Source organism: Protopterus annectens, chromosome 7.part0 (genome assembly GCF_019279795.1).
Source record: "Protopterus annectens isolate FY-2018-M chromosome 7.part0, PAN1.0, whole genome shotgun sequence".
Taxonomy (NCBI): Eukaryota; Metazoa; Chordata; order Ceratodontiformes; family Protopteridae; genus Protopterus; species Protopterus annectens.
In genome coordinates this window covers 1,244,263,473-1,244,283,746 of record NC_056739.1, presented here as the reverse complement: position 1 = coordinate 1,244,283,746, position 20,274 = coordinate 1,244,263,473, and the positions used below count along the sequence as shown (strand labels likewise).

Genomic DNA, 20,274 nt, shown 5'->3' with positions numbered 1-20,274 from the left:
GGAGAAAACTGCAGGGTCTTTGGAACAAAAACAAAACAGACCAAATCACAAAATATAAGAGATGCTAGCAGTCACAAATACACTCACCTCTTTCAATCTTGTCTGTACTCACTTGTAATGGCCCTGAGGACCACAACACCACAATTATGTGGTACATAAATGGGGGGAGTGCTCCAGACATTACCATATGTACAAATTATCCATATGTACAAATCATCCATTGTAGCCTGGGATACAGCAATTCAGCACATACTCACTTCACAGGCATCTTAAACCACAAAACAAAGCATTAGTGCAGAAAGGCAGAGCAGGACAAGGACAGACCGACAAATAGAAAATGAATCAGATGTCCTTCCAGAATTTGATTGGCACAATTCTGCTCCATTACTCCTTGCTTGGAAAACAAGAGTAATTAGATTTCTTTGGACAGGTGTGTTCCTTTATACCTTTCTACTGATATCCATGGTCATTCTCTATTTTCAGAAAAAGTCTCAAAAAAAAACTGCAATGACTCCCTTCTGGCCCAAACAATAGTGGTTCTCTGTTCTTTTGGAAATGGCCAAAGGAAGTTACAACCTTCCTCACAGACTAAACCTACTCATAAAAGACAGGGCTATATTTGATACAACCCCAACTAGAAACAATGTCAACTAACTGCAAGCATGACAAGTTTGATATCTTTTAAGCACTTTTTCCTGAGGCCATGCAGCATTAAGAGAAACAAACTTGCTACTAAGAATCATATCTGTAAATAGAAAAGACTTTCTAGTTGACGCAAAAATAACCAAAACCTTTTAAGGCCATTTCTCAGAAGATTCTACAATATTTGTGCAAGTTATTAACCTCTAGCCTTTCTTAATCCTGTGTCAAAAGGTTCATTTGTCAGCCATTTCATCATGTCTGCCCACTACACCCCTCTTTCAAAGCAATTTCCTATATCAAAATGGTTTTCAAAGGGTTTCTGCATGCTCACCCACCTAGAAAACAGATGGCTCCTCCTTCAGACATTAACTTTCTATTGGAAAAACTAACTTTGGCTTCCATTTGAACCTGCTCATTTAAGGCTCAACAAAGAAAGCAGTTTTTCCCATTACAGTTCAGACGCTCATCTCGCAAAACTTAGAGCAAGCTCTCATGGTGGGTCAACCTCAACTCATTTTCCACAAAGATTGCATTTCTCTGACAACTAATCATCATGTCTAAAAAGCGTCACCCAAGATTACTTTGAGCCAAGCTATCCGGGTTTCCCTCTTTCTTCAAGAGCCTAAACATGAGAGAGAGGATTCTTCATTCTTTGGATGCCCAAAGACAAATCAAATATTTTAACAGAACTAAACCTTTGGAGATACCCATCAGCTATTCTTTGTTCATAATGTAATAAAAAAAGATAACTTGTGTGAAAGCAGTCCATTTCAAAATTGTTGTTCCATCCTACTTCTTTTTGTTATAACCATCGTAACATGTCAATTCCAAGCTAGGTCAAGACAGTCTACCAGGGCCTTTGCTTCTTCTATGGTTTATTTGGGAAAGGGATGAACTCTGAACTATTCTACAGGCAACAACTTGGTCATCTGGACACACTTTTACTAAGCCCTACAAACTAGATTGCTTTTCCAAGTCTACAATAGGCTTGGCAAGGACCATTCTCCATACCCTCATCCTTAATCCTTCTAACCTTTGTAAACTACTGTAATCTACATGTATAGCACAGACCATTACAGCAGTGATCAAATGATGAACGTAAAACAGATGTACAAATGATCACTGCTGTCCCCATCCATCACCCTTATTTTTTGTATGTTGTTTGTTGCCAGAGTGTGGACATTAAATGTTTACTTAGCTAGCACTGTCCTTTTCTGGGGCTCTAGATTCCCTCTTTCAGTTGACATGAAGGCTATAAAGGCTGCATTGCCCATACCATTGATTTTCTACAGCTCAGTCTGAGCTGTCAGTCTGGAAGTGTGGAAAATGCACTTAAGCTTTGGTAGCTGGTAGGCCGTTATATCATTTGCAAGACATAATCCATATAACAAGCTACTTCAGCAGTGATCGAACATTTACTGTTACTGTAAGTTTCCTTACAAAACTGTACAGCAACCCCCTCCACCCATTACATATAGTTACAATACTAGAGGTTCATCGATTAATGATGCAATATACTACAGGACTACAACTCCAGCTCTGTAGCTCATCAAAATGTTAAGGGGAGGAAAGCGCTGCTACTCTGCAACTCTCTTAGTGTCTTCAAGTATCTTTATAGGTTCATAGCATAGATAGGTACTAGGCTATCTGCCCGAAGGCATTTAGAAGCCTAGTCAGAATGTATTGGCTTTCGCCACCACTTAGATTAGTTCCCTGTGCCTCTGTCCAGCAGAGCCACTGAAGTGATCCCCGCGGTAAACTTTCTTTCCCATCCACTCGTCAAGGTTTCTTTTGAAGAGTGTTGGCGAGAAGCTCTGCCTAATGTAGATTGGGATCTTGTTCCAAAGTATGGGAAGTCTCTGGGACAAGAATCTATCCTTCCAGCACATCCTATTTATTGTTGTGGTGAAGTTTAGATCCCTAGAGCGTGTGGCTCGAGGGGATAAGCTTTTCTTTAGGTGGAGCATGTCCATCAATTCTGGGTATGTCAGGCAGAGACCACCTCTGAGTAAGCAGTATGCAACAGAGTACAGCTGGAGTTTCTTCAGTCGAGCTGCATAGGGCATCTGTTTGAGGCCAGTGATCCTCTTGGTGAGGTACTTCTGTGGTCTTTCCAGCTGTTGCAGGTGTCTTGTAAGGTACAGCCCAAATGGGGCGTTGTACTCTATGATGGGTCTTATGACTGATGAGTAGAGGGGCACAATGACCTCTTTTGATCTGGATGCGAACCCTTTTTACCTGCATAGATAAGCAAAACAAACAGCATTCATCAACGAAAAAGTGAAAACTTAAAAAGTTACAGTTCAAAAGAAAAGTTTTAACTAACCCCTATTTAGACAATAGAGCAACCGAGAGAACTGTCATTACTGAAGGTTCAAAAACAGCAAAAGTTTAGCCAGTTTCAAAAATACTGTTCCAAATGCAAGAGTGAAAATTACACTTTACTCTGAAAAAAATATATGCAGGGTCCAATCTTATGCCAAAAGGAACATATCTCTCTACACCCCACACATCCCCAAATACACATCTTTTATTTAACACACCTGACTCAGAGGTCAACATACCCTGTGGAAAAGAAAAATTCCCCAACATTCAAGGAATCTCAGTGGAGTGCATTTTCACATTCTTGGCTGTTGTAGCAAGTATATATATATATATATATATATATATATATATATATATATAAAGTCTTATCTTGAAGTTTTAATGTTGCCAAGTATGCTTAGTGATTATCTTTATGACTAGAAGCCCAAAACAAATTACAAATGCTCCAAAAGGTTTTGAAAGCTCAAATAAAAATGTGGAAAGGACAGCAGCTAGAAAATACTATTTATGCCTAGCTGTGCAGGTATGGGGTTACGTAAAGACTACTTTGACAGTAGACAAGTCAAGTACAAAACATATTTGTAACAGAAGTACATTTTTCACTATTATGACATTCACTACCTTTCAGATGAAAAAGACAGCTACACACAGTCTCATAACCCTTTAAGGGTTTTTTATGGCAAGGGCATAAAACGACAGTAATCTCTACCACTTGAAATAAGAATGATCAACAGTAAGCTAGACCTACAGTGTGAGAAAAGGTATACTGGCATTTAGGTGGAAACAAACAACTATCTCTTGTGTTCCTTGGCTGATTCTTAAATACAGTTTCTTAAAGGCATGTTATTTTACATTCTCTCTATAATTCATTACTTTCAGTGTCTTTCGTTTTTGAAACGCTCAATGCCAATTTTAAAGCCATTTCCAACAGGAAAACAGTGGTACAAAACCATTTATAAATCAAAACGAATCTACTTTTATGACAAAATATTAAGTTAAGGATCCCAGTACTCTTTTCAGCAGAAGCATTTAAGCCACCAGTGATTCTCGGTGATTAATAAGACATACTGCACGTCGAATACCTTCAATTGCAGCACATCAAAAGCCAGGCTTTTAGAATGATAAAGAAAATAAGGATCCCACCATTAATAATCACTGCTAAAATCTACTGTACATAACTATAGGACAACTACTGTTTATATAAAAAAAAATTTATCACATAGTATTTCTTTTCCAAACTTGGAATCTGAAGAGAATTTTCTTGACAAGCCTCATGAAGATTGGCTCAATTCAACCAAACAGAATACGGATGAACGAGCACATTCACGCTATCTTTTCCTCAGGCAACAGACGTCACTCCAAAAAACAAATACTCCAAGAAAAACAGACAACTCAAAATCTCTGTAACAGTCCCAGTCTTTACTGAAATGAAACTCCCCTTTCCCTCAAAACTGTCACATATCCAGCACTTGGAAACTATTCTAAAAATCCTACACTTCTAGCAAAAAGATAATCATTTGCGTCCCTCTGAGAGAAACAGAAAAAATCCCCACCACGTAAAGACAGCGAGAAAAAAATAGTGAAAAAAGACAAAAACACTTGCCACCAAACTTTTCTGAAACACAAATTGCCAGCAAAGGAGGACTGTTTAACCTACCCATTCTCAAACTGAGTAGACTGGATGTTGTCATGAGTAGGTGGAAAGTAAAGAGGATGCTGGCCAAAATGCACAAGTTTCAAATGAATGCAACAGCAAGAAAAAATATACATGGCTCATGATCATAAAAGAAATAAAAAAAAATCTTACCAAATGCCTGCAAAAAAGTGTTTTCTAGGGGAAACATAGCAAATTATTTGCACTGGTAGGTAAAGCAATCACATTTACTAATCCAATTCATCATACCAGATTTCCATTCATTACTTCAGATGCATTATATATTTTATTTTTATCAGACTTAATGTTTGATTTATGTGCTCAGCATTTTGTGTACTTAACTGTATTCGAATATGTTGGCTGAAATTATAGCATCATCACAGCATAAACAATTGTAGATACACTGAAATACCATAGACAATGAAAGCTTTGCTGTTCAAGTTACCAGAAAGAACCACACAAAAAAAAATGCTCAATGAGCAAATACATAAATCACATTATACCCCAAAACCAAATGAAAAAAAAAATAAATAAATAAATAAAAAATAAAAATCAATAAAATTAAACTTTTCTGAGATTATCGATCTTTTCACATAACCCCTTACTATTAATATGACAACTGCATAAACACACACAAACTAGAGAGCCTACGCCAGATCTTTTATCACCTGCAAATATATATTTCCTCCCTTTAAACCATCAATAATGCATACAATGAAGAGAAATAAGCCCAGAAATGTACTGAAATTAACATCATTAGTAACTATAAAGTTTGGAATCCATTTGCAACTACTCATATCATACTAGCCAGCAAATTCTAACCAAAGACATCACCTTGAAATCTACCCCAAACCCGCCTAATTTGCAACATTTTATGAAGACTGCTGTCTAAAACCTTTATAGTCATGCCTAGCATGTGCAACAGCAAGATATGCTAACAACCAACCCTCGCAGGCAGGAAACAATGCACTCAATACAATACCCACAACTGGTCTAATTAAACAAATATACAGTACTACAGAACGTCTATAACTGATCCATGCTAACTTAAAAAAAATAAATGTCAAAATAGCTGCAACAAAATGGTGGCAAACACAGTAGCAGAGAGCCAAGATCTATACCTCACAATTCCAGAGTACAGAATTCACCATTGGTTTCCATTTATTGTCTTATGTGAAGTTTAAGTTTTCACCATGTTGGCAAGTTGTTTTTTCATTCTAGGCATTAGGATTGCCTCTCGCTTCCCAAAAAAATGCTCTGTCTTGACTGGCTACTCTCAACTGCACACAAACTGCACTCATCCTTTCCCTGGTGGGCCAGATCAGGGCAGAAAAGTGTCCTAGGAACAGTTAACACTCCCATTTAAATTAATTAGCTAGCTATTAAAAATAGTTACAACTAAAACTTCCATGTTAAAATTGAAACATAAATGCAAACAAACAGAAAATTATTTCTATTACCACTGCACTATAAACATTTTTGCTAACTCCAAACTATATTCCCCCTTCTAACTTTTGACTTTCTTTCCACACCAGTAACGCTCTTCACTTCACATTTTAGCGCTGGAAACTTTCAGGTATTCTTAATAACCAATTACAAAACAGAAGCCACATCCTGCCTCTTCTGAAAATAAGGAGAGCATAAATGTGTACTACTAAACAAATGTTTTCATCCATTTAAGACAAAGCATATATCACTACTTAATGATACACACAGAAAAGGATGTCAGCATGCATTCACTCTTAAATGAGCATCTGTTAAAAGCAGTAGAACACAGGCCATTTTTTTTTAACAGTGCCATTTTATTTTGGAGTGCTACTTATATAACGTGGCGATATCCAGAAAGCACATAAATGGTAAACAGGCAGCTGCTCCCCAAAAGATACTAACAGTACTAATAACAGAGAGACATTCTGTCACAACAAAAAGGATGGTTATAACGGCCACTTAAAGTGGGAGTGAGTGTCTCCCAGTGCCACGTGCTGTCACTTAATTTATCAAATATTATATATTTTTCCTCCAAATTCCTGTAATATAGAGGACAGTCATCTTCCCTTAGGCTAATACTGAAAAACAGTCAACTGTATCAACACCAGACAGTTAAGAAATTATAATAAAGATAAATAGAATTACATTAATATTCTGTAACGATACAGCAGCTTTTATAGTACTGTATGCCACGCTTCTGGCCCTAAAATTTGATGAAGGGCAAACACAATTTGGAAAGCATTCTGACAAAATGGAAGCAGAACCAAATAAAGTAATCACTTCACAACATTTGTCTGCTGTGTAAACTGCACCCAAACTTCCAGGGGATGATAAAGGGGAATTGACAAATTTAACTTTTAGCCCACACTGGAAAAAAAAAATACACATACATATATTAAATTGCAGTACATGTGCTGCACATTTTCAATAAGAACACCCCACCTTTCTTCATATCCCCTTTTTAATTTACCTTTATTAAAATGACTGCTTAAAATCAGAGACCTTTTTCGTTAATTGGGTTGCCAAGTAAAGCTAATGAAAAATGACAGAATCAAACCAAAAATCATAATCTGATTTTTTTAGTAACTCGTAGCCGTCTGGGCTAAACTACCAAACGTAAAAATTGCATATGCCATGAGACTTTAACCAGTAGTCCAGATATATACTTACGCAAACGTCACAACTATTAATAAATGAGCGTGCCCCAATTCAGACAAGGAATGCAGAAGCTGTCAAATATTTACTACAGTAATATAAATAATGCAAGTGTAAAAAAAATGTTGCAAAACAAATAACACAATCAGATATAAGAAATGACAATATCAGACGAATATTTTAAAACTTTTTTGTAGTGCTGTTAACATCATGCACACATTCTCAAAGGTACTGTGCTTAAGCACATTCAGAAAAAAAGGCTTAAGAATGAAAACACGAAGCAGACACTGTGGCACGCTACAGCCAAACAATATGCAAAAGAACCAAAATGCTACAAAAACTCAGCTTTAAGAAGGGAGCACACACCGATTCAGGAATGGTCCTCCTCCAAGCCCATATATTTTTAGCAGACAAAAACGAGGGTCTCCCAAGACCAAGTGGTTCACACCACTACCTAACAAGAGTTATTAGGTACCAAAAAATGTTGTAGATAAATACAACTTAATGGTCTTTAAAAAGCCACACAACAATCATACCCAATGTCTCCTTGTATTAAGAAAAAAAATCATGAACGAACCAAGTGAGAATAATTAAAAAAATCCACTTAACCGACTTGCCAAACAAAATTATAGTTAAAGTTACACACATATTAACAGGAGATAACGTTAATAAGCACATATTCATATTTAAAATAAATAAAAACATTTATTTAGATTAGGATAACTTCAATATTTAACGTATTCATGCCGCATAATGATGCGCTCACTTACGAGCACTACAACAAAAGCAGCCATATTTTACAATTACCTTTAAAGAGATAATCGTACTCGTCATCTCTGGCACCCATAATGCTACTTAATTAAAAATTAGATACAAAGACAAACTGAGCAAAATTACAACAGATAACTGCCGACTAGTATTACTAAAATACTTATCGCACCTCCCTGTACCAAGACCCACTAGGACTTCCGGGGTCATGATGACGTCATGAAAACGTAATCTAAGCTGTGTTAATGAAGTATTGGTGCCTGTTTGTGCTCCAAGTCTTTACAGTGCATTCATACCAATTAATTGTTCCCCGTTATGAGGAAGAATGCTGCTCGTGTGCATTCCAAAATGGTCTATGTGCCACGCTATCCCACATTGGAAGAGACTGATGCATTATTCGTTAAGAATTTATTAACAAAATATACATGGTAAATGTATTAATTCATGAAGAAGACGTTTTTAATACGTGCTGCGCTAGCTTCCTAGATAAAGCTGTTGAGAGTGTATTCCACATTTTTTTTTTGTATTTGTTTCAAATTGTGAGCGGCGGTATACATTTTGGTTCAAACCTGGGATCTACATCTATTTTGTACAAATTACAAACAGTTATTAAACAAAAATATAGAGCAGAAAAAATATTTGCATCAATATCGTAGCTTAGTAATACTATGTGGCAGCAAATTCATAGGTTGGTACTAGGCTATCGGCCCTAGGGCCTATACAAGCCTAGCCATAACAATTCCCTGGCTATTTCTTCCCACACTATTTACTTCCCTGGACCCCTGTCTAGCAGGGCGACTGAACGTGATCCCTGGGGTGAATTTCCTTTCTTCCATCCAGTAATCAAGGTTCCTTTTGAAGAGGGCCAAAGATGTGCTCTGCTTGACATGCATGGGGAGTCTCTGGGTCAGGAACCTATCCCTCCAGCATGTTTTGTTTATTGTGATGACGCGGTTTAGATCCCTGGAGCATGTGGCTCTGTGGGATTGGGATTTCTTTAACTGTAGCATGTCCAACAGCTCTGGGTTTGACATGGCCTTGTATGTTAAGCAGAGATCGCCTCGGAGTAGATGATATATGCGACAGAGTATAGCTGGAGTTTTTTAATTCCACCCATTAACGTGTCCACTAAGGCGCTCCTTTCACTAAGACCAACGCGTTTGCAATGAAAGTTTGCAGTGAAAATATGGTTCCGTGCAATACCCAGGGCCGGTGTTAGCATTTTTGGGGCCCCCAGCAAATGTCAAGCTGGGGGCCCCCTAGACATTTCCAGTCTATGTATCAACCTATCGCTGATAACCCCCCTAAGCAACCTTTTAGTTCATTCTGCAGACTGAATGACCTGTAGCTACAGTGCTCTTAATTACAACAGACCTGTGTACCACACTGTGTTGGCCCATGTCACAAAGGGATATTATTTACAGATACTGGAATTTAGTTGCACCAATGATACATTGTAGGATCTCTATGTACAGGTCTGGACTTTGGTGAAATGGTGTCCTAGGCCTACTGTTTCAGCCACCCAACACACACACTCAATACCCTCCAATCTTCCCATGATCACCTCTCCCCCCATCTTGGGCTTCCCATGCTATGCACATTACTTTTTAATTCCTTTTCTCAAAATTTGCTTTACTCTTCAGCTTTTTCAAGAAGCCATATCTTCCTATATGCTCTGAAGTCCATTTTAAAGTTTTTTTTCTTTTTACACAACCTTTTCATCTAATGATGGCTTGAACAGAAATTTTGATTAAGGAAAGAAATTGTGTTGCTGTTCAGCTTTAATTTGCCTTGCATCCTTTCAGCACACCTTTCCTGATCACGTAAGCACAGTAATAACCATTTGGGAAATGACTCAAGCCAGAGCCACCAGAAGCACTGGGTTATGCATGTTCTGAAATTAATTTAGAGCATTTTCCCAACTTTTTAATCCGGGTGGCACCAAAGGCTTAATATTCAAAAATGACAAAACAGTGACTCAATAAACTAACAAGCCAATTGTTGTCTGGATATACAGGTCCTATCTTGGAACTGCCTAACTCCCCAACAAAGGCAGCCTATGCATCCTTCTGGTGTTAGACTGGAATGAAAGCAGAGGTTCAAATTTCTACAGTCACATGTTTCAAGTGAATGCTGACATACATATACATAGCATGCCTCCTCATTCCTCAATCCAAACTGTCAAAGGCGGCTACCTGCATACATGTCTGAAGTGTGATTGTGAGGAAAGTGAAAAAAAAATAACATCTTTGTTGCTCCTAGACAGTATACTACCCCTGCACAAACTATAGTAGCCTTCTTTGTACACCTCTGAGGTCTGTCAGAAAAGTAAAAGAAAAGAATGTCCACACTGTCTTCAGCCCAAACACAAGGTATAATAACTGTATGTGCACTCCTCTAAAGTGTGACTGTGAGGGCAATTAAAGAAGTAATAACCACACAATCCATCCCCCCGCTCCACACACACACACACACACACACACATATATATATATATATATAACATACAGCAGTTTTCTGTACACATACATCTCACCAGAGCTGGTTTTAGAATGGGTGCAGTTGAGAGCAGAGGCCATAATCAGATTTATCCTAACAGGGTCATATCAAAACCCTGTTCAGGTTAAAGAGCATAATCAGAAAATTAATAAATTTTTACTCCTCATTTTCCACAACTAGCAACAGCTTTTGTGGGGCCCCCACACAGTCAAGAATGATTAAGGGAGCCCCATGTTTCCATTTATACAGTCTGGGGAGTGGGGGCTCCCAGACTCTCAGAAGATCTAAGTGTCTGAATGTTCTGTGATATATTTTATTTATTACTTTTTGAAATATAATTACTTGTTAGCTACATTTTTAACTGAAACCCAGAAGAATAATGTCTGTGTCCTGGCATTGCTGGGTGTGTGCACAGATAAAAATCACTGTTATTTTACACACACACACACACATACACACACACACACACACACACACCATAGCAATATTACTTTTGTACTTCAACAAATAGCAATACACTGTGCAACACCGGTATTGCCGCAGCAGATCAGTGACTGCTATTTAGCAGTTGCCAAACAGCAGCAGGGGTAAGTCACTTTAATTTATCTTCCCTGATTTTTTTCATAGTTTTGTTGCATATTTTGTCAAAAGTTTGATTTGCTTGTAAATCATCCAGGATTACAGACAGTCAGTAAATCCAGACATCAGAGTTTTATACTTATTTGACCAAAAAAAATGAAAGCTGATGAAAAAGGTGTTATACTATTAACTTTTTAATTGAATTAGTGTAATATTTGAAACATGTTCATTATTTTGAGCCTTTATTCTGCTATTATAGGTATTGCAATTAATTCTTCTGCAAAGAAGTTGAAAGTTGCAGTAGCTGGTGTTCTCCCAGTGTTTATAAAACTCTCTGAAAAAAGAAAAACATCCCTGAAGATCAGAAGCAACAGGTTTTTTTAAAATCCAAGGTTTGCACTGAGAACAGTTACTCTGGGCTGCTGATCTCTCTAGTGCTTACCTTGCTTATGTTCATTTATCAGCTTTATATTAACGGGATCCTATCACAAACCTGTTCAGGTTAAAGAGCATAATCAGGAAATGAATGCATTTTTTCTCCTCATTTTTCCCCAACCAGCTGCAGCTTTTGTGGGGCCCCCACACACAGTCAAGGATGACTAACGGGGCCCCCCTTGCAGCCATGGGTACTGCAAGTACCAAAAGTTGTCTATGCTGTTAATTTTAGTGGGCTGAATGTTCACTAGCAGAGCTTAACTAAGCCAGAGGTACTATATCAGTGGTAAAATATTTAATGGAATTGTGAAGCCTGTTGCTTGATATAACACTGTTGCTATAACCAGAGATATCTTTGAATTTTAAAGGAGATATAAGTATGACTTATTACTCATCTAGTTTATTAAGTACACAAGACTGTTGTACTAGCTTTTGTTGGTTTGACAGACCTGTTGCAAAATATCAGGGTAAGGCAACCTGCTGTGGTTTGGGGCCCCCAGCGACCACAGGGTTAACTGGTGCCTAAAGCCAGCTATGGCAATACCTAAACTAACAATATACTAATAAGTGTATGCAACTAAATATAAACGCTCACAAGCTTATTGCAAATATATGGGAACAGTCATTTTAGACAAGGGCAGACTTATCAAACGTACAATGCCTTCGAATAGTCTTTCATTTATTGAAATTATCTTTATTTATTTATTTAATTTATTTATTTTATTTTACATTTGTTGACCAGGATAATCCAACTGGATACATGTCCATTTTCAGCGGAGGCCCGGGGAGAAAAGCTCCAAAGGTATACATATACAATCATTACAATGTCATATAGAATAGGAGTAATCATAACATAATACAAATATAACACATTTTACAGTCTAGTTAAATTTATGGAAGTATACCACATTTTATAGTACAGTTAAATTTGTACAGTCTAACAATCTTCTAAACTGGCTTAACAAAGATATTTGAGTACCACTTACAGACATAGGATAGGTACACCAGTATGCATAAAGATATAGTCAGGCTTGGAGCAGGGACATATCTATTGAGACTTGAAATACTCCATGAAAGCTATTTTAAATTGAAATAGGGTGGTATCCAGGGTAATGTTAGCAGGAAGGGAATTCCAAATTCTGCCATTAGAGTTTGCGAACAGGGGAGTCACCAGCTGAGTTGTTGGATTTGATGGTTTGCACTAATAGTCTATTAGATGACTGGAGTGATCTGGAGTTGGAGTGAAAATAGATGATGTTTTTCAGGGCAGGTGTATTATCTGGTTGTTTAAGTGCTTTGCGACCAACGATGAGTTGATTATACTGAATCTGCCTGAATAGCTCTAGCCATCCAAGATGATTTAGATTTTTACAATGATGTGTTCTATAGGGTAGACCAGCTGCAAATCTAGCTATGTTATTGGAGCAGCTTGAGAGTTTATTAAGATCAGATTTATTTAGGTTGGCAAGTAAAGGGGAAGCATAGTAGAGTGTAGAGAGTAGATGGGAGCGGGCAATGGAGGTCCTAGCATACATGGTAAGGAATAGCTTTATCCTATACAGTTAGCCCAGTTTTCTGTTAATGGTTTTGATTGTTTTGTTGATGTGCACATCAAACTTAAGATTGTTGTCTATAACAACTCCTAGCAGTTTTGTATGGGCATCTGGAGAGATAATGGTACTGTTATTAGCCTTATTGAAAAGAGATAACATTATGGATCTTTGAGTGGGGGTGGAAAGTAGGAGCTTTGTTTTATTAGGATTTAGAATCAGACAGTGAGTGGCAAGACAGTTCTCTACTAGGTTGAAAGTACTCTGAGTTATTGATAGCAGGTCTGTTTGTGAGGTGCCAGTGCAGATCAACGTTGAGACGTCTGCATATTGAATGCAGACGGCTTCAGGGATTACAGTGTGGAGGTCATTGATAAAAATGGAAAACAGAAGTGGTCCCAGGATAGACCCCCGTGGGACACCTAGAGTGCTGGGTAGGAGGTTTGAGAGTGTTCTGCCATGAGATGGATTGTTGTCTATTATGCAGGTAGAATTCAAACCATCAGAGAGAGTGATTACCTAGGGACATTGTTGCCAGGGTGTTGATGAGAAGATTCTGGTTAACCATGTGAAAAAGCCTTGGACATGTCCAAGAAAATGTCTGAATATAGCTTGTTGTTGTTCCTGTTATAGTTTATTGCATTATGGATGCATTTTTCCATTATTTTTGCCAGGGGTGATAAGATGGCTATGGGTCTATAATTGGATAACTCAGTAGAGTTACCACCTTTATGGAGGGGTATGACACGAGATATTTTCCAGACAGAGGGGACTGAAGCTTCTGATATGGACCGATTAATTAGAATGGAAACAGGGTACGCTATGGTATCAGCAGCTTTTTGCAAATATTTGGCTGGGAGAAGGTCTGCAGCTAGGGTGGTAGGTTTTAATTTTTTGAGTAGTGAACGAATGAAAGATGTAGAGACTGGTTTGAAGCTAAAGCAGGGCTGGGAGCTGGAAGTGCTATTCAGTGGGTTAGAGGAGTTAAGGGGTATTTGGCTTGCAAGGGCTTGGATGGTTTCAGTAAAGAAATTATTAAAGGTGTTAGCAACATCCTCTGGTAATTTATCAGTAGAGGCTGAGGGAGGTGGAGTGGTGGTCTGACCTGGGTGCAGTAATTTATTTATCCTTGCCCAGAATTTCTGGAGGTTATTTTGGTTCCCTTGTTGGAGATGGAGGTAGTAGTTTTTTTATCTGATAGAATAACTCATTTTGTCTCATTTCTTAGTTGACTAAATTTGGTTTGATTTACAGGGTCTTTTGTAGCATGCCATGTTGCCCTTGCCTTATTTCTGACTATAATTTTTCTTTTAGTTTCTTTAGATAGCCACGGGGCAGCTTTTATTTCTACCCTCATGGAATGAGCGGGAGCATGAGAATCGAGGATGGTGAGGAATTTATTGTTAAAGTGGGAGACTGCTTCATCTAGGGGCAGGTGCTTTAGGGCAGCCCAGTTGCATGCCTTAAGTTCATCCTGAAACTTGCTAGGATTGAAGCTTTTACTATTTCTTTTTGTTCTGTAGATGGGCTGCTGGGAGTAATTAGATTTGTGTTTGCAGATAAAGGTAAGAAAGTGGTCGCTGAGGTCATCGAGGATGGCCCCCGAAGAATACATTTGGGGGCAGCTATTGATTAGTATCCAATCTAGTATAGTCTTTTTACTTACGTTTCCCTATCCTGGTGGGGGTGGATATAATCTGTGTGAATCCATACAGGTTTACGTGGGTGGTAGGAGATTGAAAGGAACAAGTTTTCCAGTCAATGTTAAGGTCTCCTAGTACTATGTTTTTTTGTGGATAGTTACAAGCTAACCACTGGAGGATGTCTTCTAGGGAATTGGTATTATTCTCTAGTGGAATATACACACAGACTATAATTATGCTTTTGTTCATTTGGAGCTTGGTAGCAATTATTTCCACCTTATTGACCTGGGGTGGTTGACTGTGGTCTAAGGTAACATTTAGTGTAGATCTGAAGAGTACAACTACCCCCCCTTCCTTGTGGAGCGATCGAGTCTAAGCATATTATACCCAGGTGGTAGTATTTCATTATCTGAGATTGATGGTTTCAGCCAGGTTTCAGTTAGGCACAGAATATCAGGGGAATGGACTTGTAGGAGGGCATGCAGATTGTGTACTTTGTTATTTATGCTTCATATATTTAGTTGGCAGATCAGGAGGGAGTTGGGGGCCTTATTATTAGATAGTGATATAACTGGGTTAGTTGTAATGGAAGTTGCCTTATCTAAGGGTTTGGATGAACATCTCCATCCATTGCTAGGTTATTGCGTATAACTGCTATAACTTTCAGAATTTTGTTTATAAATTTTTGATAGCATTTCGATTTTGAGCTGATGTATCTGGGTCTAGTAGGCAGATAGTGTTCTGTGGTTAAGGAGTTGGTAATAGTTGTAACTAGTGGATAGCCTGTATTATTAGATACATCTGGGCTAGTTTGAGATTTTGGATGGTGAAATCCTAGGTAGGACTGATTTTCATAAATAGAGAGGAAATATGGAAATAGCATGAGGGAGAACAGAGAGAGTAGTGGCATTGCTTTGTATGGTATCATGGTTGGAGGCTATATTGGTGTTATAGCCCTAGGACCCTCAGGATCTTGAGGTTGGATATTTGCTACTGGGGGAGGGGTGGGAGCTGGAGTAGAGTACACAGTACAGTACTGATTGGTCTGGATAGGAAAACGTACAGTACTAATTGGTCTGGATAGGAAAAGGACGGGTGAAAATGGGATGCGTTAGGCTGAGTAGGGGATTATTGATTGGTTCAGCTGGAGGGGGAGTGGTATAGTGGCTATAAAGTTAGACACAGTGGGGGGCGGGTGGAAATTGGGGGCAGGGAAGGGTGCAGAGCGAGCCTGAGCACAGCGAGGGCCAGTGGAGCAGGGCTTAACCACACACAAGAAACCTGCAAGTAAGTCTGCTTAGGTTTAAAAGGATAGTCTCTGAATGAATAAAAGTACTGTATAAATTGTAAGTCAGGGGGTTTCTTTTTACCTTTTTTTACTTACCATTTTTTTATTTAATTTTGGGGAAATCTTTTTAATTTTCTTCCAATTTTGTAGATAAGTTATTATCACAATAACATAAGTTATTGTTTCATATGTTTATAACTCACTGATGCCTTCCAATCTGTCCTCTTTCAACTGTGCTGTCAATCGTCCGTGTACAAGTTAGTCATAAAAATAATAAGAATCAAAATATTATATACAAATTTTATTTATCCTTTTCTGTGTGGGGGGCTATATCTTATACATGAACATATGTAAATATGTGTGCAATTATATGTATATGTATACATGCATACATAACACACATGTATAGCTTATATATATATATATATATATATATATATATATATATATATATATATAATAATTACACACACACATTTATGTAAATATATTTATATATGTGTGTGTGTGTATATATATATATATATATATATATATATATATATATATATATATATATATATATATGTATATATATATATATAAAACTCACACACACATATGCATATATATGAGAGACAGAGAGAGATGCATATGCACATTTATTCTGTAATTACACACAATCTAATCCAGGGTATCAGAACCAGTCCTCACACTCAGGTGATGCAAGACAGAGAAACTAATCTTGGGCAGGGAGTAACTCCACTGCAGTGTGTGCACTCACACCTATGGGCAAATTTTGGAGGATCACCGGTTCACTTAAAGCATATCTTGGCAGGTGGCAGGAAAGCAATGCATCCAACAAAAACCTGTATAGTCACAGAGGATATGTAGAGTTTGCAGAGAAGGTACACCTGCTGGGAATCAAACTAGAGGCAGCATTGCTAACCACTGTACAGTGCCCCACATGCATACATATCTATGAAGTGACAGTGGCCCAACAGGTAGCACACTTTCCTGTGGTGCTGTAAGACAAGACTGTGAGTTCTATTCCTACTTCAGATAATTGAATTGTTGCCACTGCAATGCAGCATAGTGGAGGTGCTGCACTCCCAAGTGTCATCCTTTGGCTGAGACATTAAAGCAAGCTCATATCTGCTTGAATTTCTGGTAGCTCAGGTGAGTGTAAAAATCCCACATTAGCTATTGGAAAGAGTATGGACAGTTCCCAGATGCCCTAGCCAAATTTCTCCTAGTGGCAGAAATACCATCTCAAGTCTCCTCTGAAAGGGACCACTAGGCTACTGGGAATAATCTGGTCAAGAAAGGATAAGTATATATTAAAATATGTATGTGTGTGTATATATATATATATATATATATATATATATATATATATATATGTGTGTGTGTGTGTGTGTGTGTAATCTGCGCATAATAATGGTACATGGTCAACTGGTTAACTTACCAGTAAGCTGGCAATCGAAGAAGGAGGTGATTTTCATCAACCATTTGCTGACATTTTGCTTTAGTGTTGTGAGAAATTGCATGATAGTGGTGATTAAAGAAATGCCAATTTTCCCCACTAGTGACGGATCCTGGAGGTAGTGTGTGTGTAGACATATCTAACACACACACAAACAGGGCTGGCCTTAGGTAAACTGGTGCCCTAGGTGAAAAGGCTTCATGGAAATAACTGTACTAAGCTAGCGAAAGCTATGAATTTTTTGATGTTCCTTTGATGCCTTTTAGAGATTTTTAAACAATATTTTGTCCAGTGATTGCCTGAACAAAAACACAATCAAAGAAAGAAATTTAGTATTACTCTTCAACTTTTTTTCCTGTATCCTTTCAGCACATCCTAACTGACCAAGATATTTAGTAATTGCAGTGGAAATAACTGTACTAAGCCAGGATATTGGGGACTGCTAGGCAACAAGAAGCCATGAGGTTTCTGCTCTGAGAAGCATTTTAGTGTTTTTTAAACAACTTTTCATGCAGCTATGAGCTGGACAAAAACATAATTAAGGAAAGAAATTCAGTCTTACTCTTCAGTGCTTTTCCCTGCATCCTTTCAACACACCATAATTTATCAAAACTACCCTGTAATTGACTCAGAGACTAGAGTTAAAAGATGGAGATCAACAGAAAGAAAAGAAGCAACCTGGAAATTAATGAATAAATGTGTGATTGCAAAGCATGAATCACATTTGTGAAATATAGTAGAACAAGAAAACCTGGAAATATTGGACTTTTTGACTTTGTTAAACTTGTAGGGGACTCTGAAGCACATGCCCTACTTTAATGTCATTTATGTTTGGAATAGCATTAAGGAGAGGGGAAGAGGAAGGAAAGAGATAACTATGTAAAACAATTTTTGTTCTTAACAGTATTTTTCTAAAATGTGACATATACTGCATGTTATATAGTAAAGCATTTTCAGTTATTTTTGTGTTATAGGAATACAAAAGTAAACAGGTGTCTTTTTTCTTTCATCTTTCTTTCTTCTTATATACTTTAAAAAAGTAAGCACTGCAATGTAAAAAGAGAAGAAAGCCTGGACAAAAGCATGTTTAAGATAATAGGCAGTAATCTTAGGTTGTTGAGGTGAGAGATGGATTGTAAAAGTATACAGAGCATTATACGAGTAAAATCAATATGATTTTTCTTACTTTTAAATGGGGAATGAGTGGATTAAGGCCTTTAGTTTGATCTAATAAGTTTTAAGTGGAAGCAAGTAAACCTTTAGCTAATAAATTTTCACAGTGCAACATGAGAAACTTGTATCTGACGGCAACTGTGTATCTGGTTCTCAGGTTTCTATGGAGGCAAGCTGAAAAGAGGGCAATAAAAACAGAATACTTTTGTCTTTCAATGGCTAAAAAATAATGCTTTCTGAAAGCATTTAACTTGTTTTCTACATCTGGGAGATGAATAAAGATAAAATAAAACAAACAGCACTTAGTGTAAGTAGAAGCACAAGCTGTACCATGTGTCTTAGCAGGGATGACCTTCATTGTAGGTCTAGTAAAGACTTGTGAGTATAGTTGTCTGTCTGGGACATTTGTTCCTATTATGAGTGTTAACTTCATTATTTGAAGATGTACATAGTTTTGTGTGTTTGTATTAAGTTAGTAGGTTATGGGGTGCTCTGACCTGTGTTTTTGCTTGTAAGATGTGACATAGGTTGAAATGGATATGACAAGAAACAACTGTATAAAAGATCAACCTGACAAACAGTTTATACATGGAACACAAAAGCTAAAACTATACATTAAAAAAAACAAGCTGGTATACATAACAGGTGGGAATAATAATTTTTTATCATAATGGCAACACTTTCCATACTGTCTAAAGAAAGAGTAGTGAAATACAGAATGCAAATAGCCACGCTATAGGATACATATTTGGAAAGAACTGAGCATGTGAATTTGATAAAGGATTTCAAGATTGATATTCAGTGGAATATATGGGAAAGGGGAAAGGGGAGTACTTATATTAACTGCGAGATGAGCTGCAATAGTGAAACAATAGGGGGAAGATAATAATGGTAGATTTTTAGTAGTAAGGAGCTCCTAGCAAAGGGGAAATAATGCTGACATGTACTTATATTCCACCTAAAACTGCTAAAGTTGAGCTTAAGAAAATTCTGGCAGAAATAATCAAAGTTCAGTGGGGAATATTACTTAAAGGTGGGGACTGGAATTTGATTTACAACAGCGAGGATGTATATGGGGGGGCTAAAAGGGAAAATATAGCAAAATGGGGTTAACTTATAAAGAAATTTATGAAACTATTTGGTATAAAAGATGTGAATTCAGTAGTAGGGGCTTGGAGAGAATTTACTTATTAATCCCCAAGATACAAAAACAGGGCTAGGCTAGACAGAAATGATATTTTACGGGAACATGTGCATTTAATGGAAAGTTTTGATGCTCATCAAATAACTCTTTCAGATCACATTCCAATAATAACTAAAATAAAAATGCAGGGTAATGAAATAAAAACGAGACAATGGCACTTCCTCTCCTATCTGTTAAACAGAGGGAATTTTAAGAAATGGGTCGCAGAAATTATGCTGGTGTTATTAAGGAAGATAGAAATTTCTGCAGAAAATATAGCTAGGGAGTGGGATAAAATGAAAGTGGAGTTTAAAAATAGGGTAGAAATAAAAGAAAAAATAGATATGGTTTAGAAGTAACAATAATTATTTGGAGGGACTAACAAATGTTAAAGTATTGCAGAATACAGGGAAACTCACAGAACAAG

The 20,274-nt window shown here is 37.4% G+C and overlaps 1 protein-coding gene across 2 annotated transcripts in view; it reads right to left on the bottom strand.

Moving 5' to 3' along the window:
- The window catches only part of RAB11A (RAB11A, member RAS oncogene family), a 360,508-nt gene extending 352,310 nt beyond the window's left edge, over positions 1-8,198 (bottom strand). For both annotated transcript variants that reach the window (XM_044077859.1, XM_044077860.1), the window contains exon 1: positions 8,072-8,198. In XM_044077859.1, coding sequence (XP_043933794.1) covers positions 8,072-8,111 — 40 coding nt within the window. In that variant the 5' untranslated portion in view covers positions 8,112-8,198. The remainder of the gene's footprint in view (positions 1-8,071) is intronic.
- Between the last annotated feature and the right edge of the window lie 12,076 nt (positions 8,199-20,274).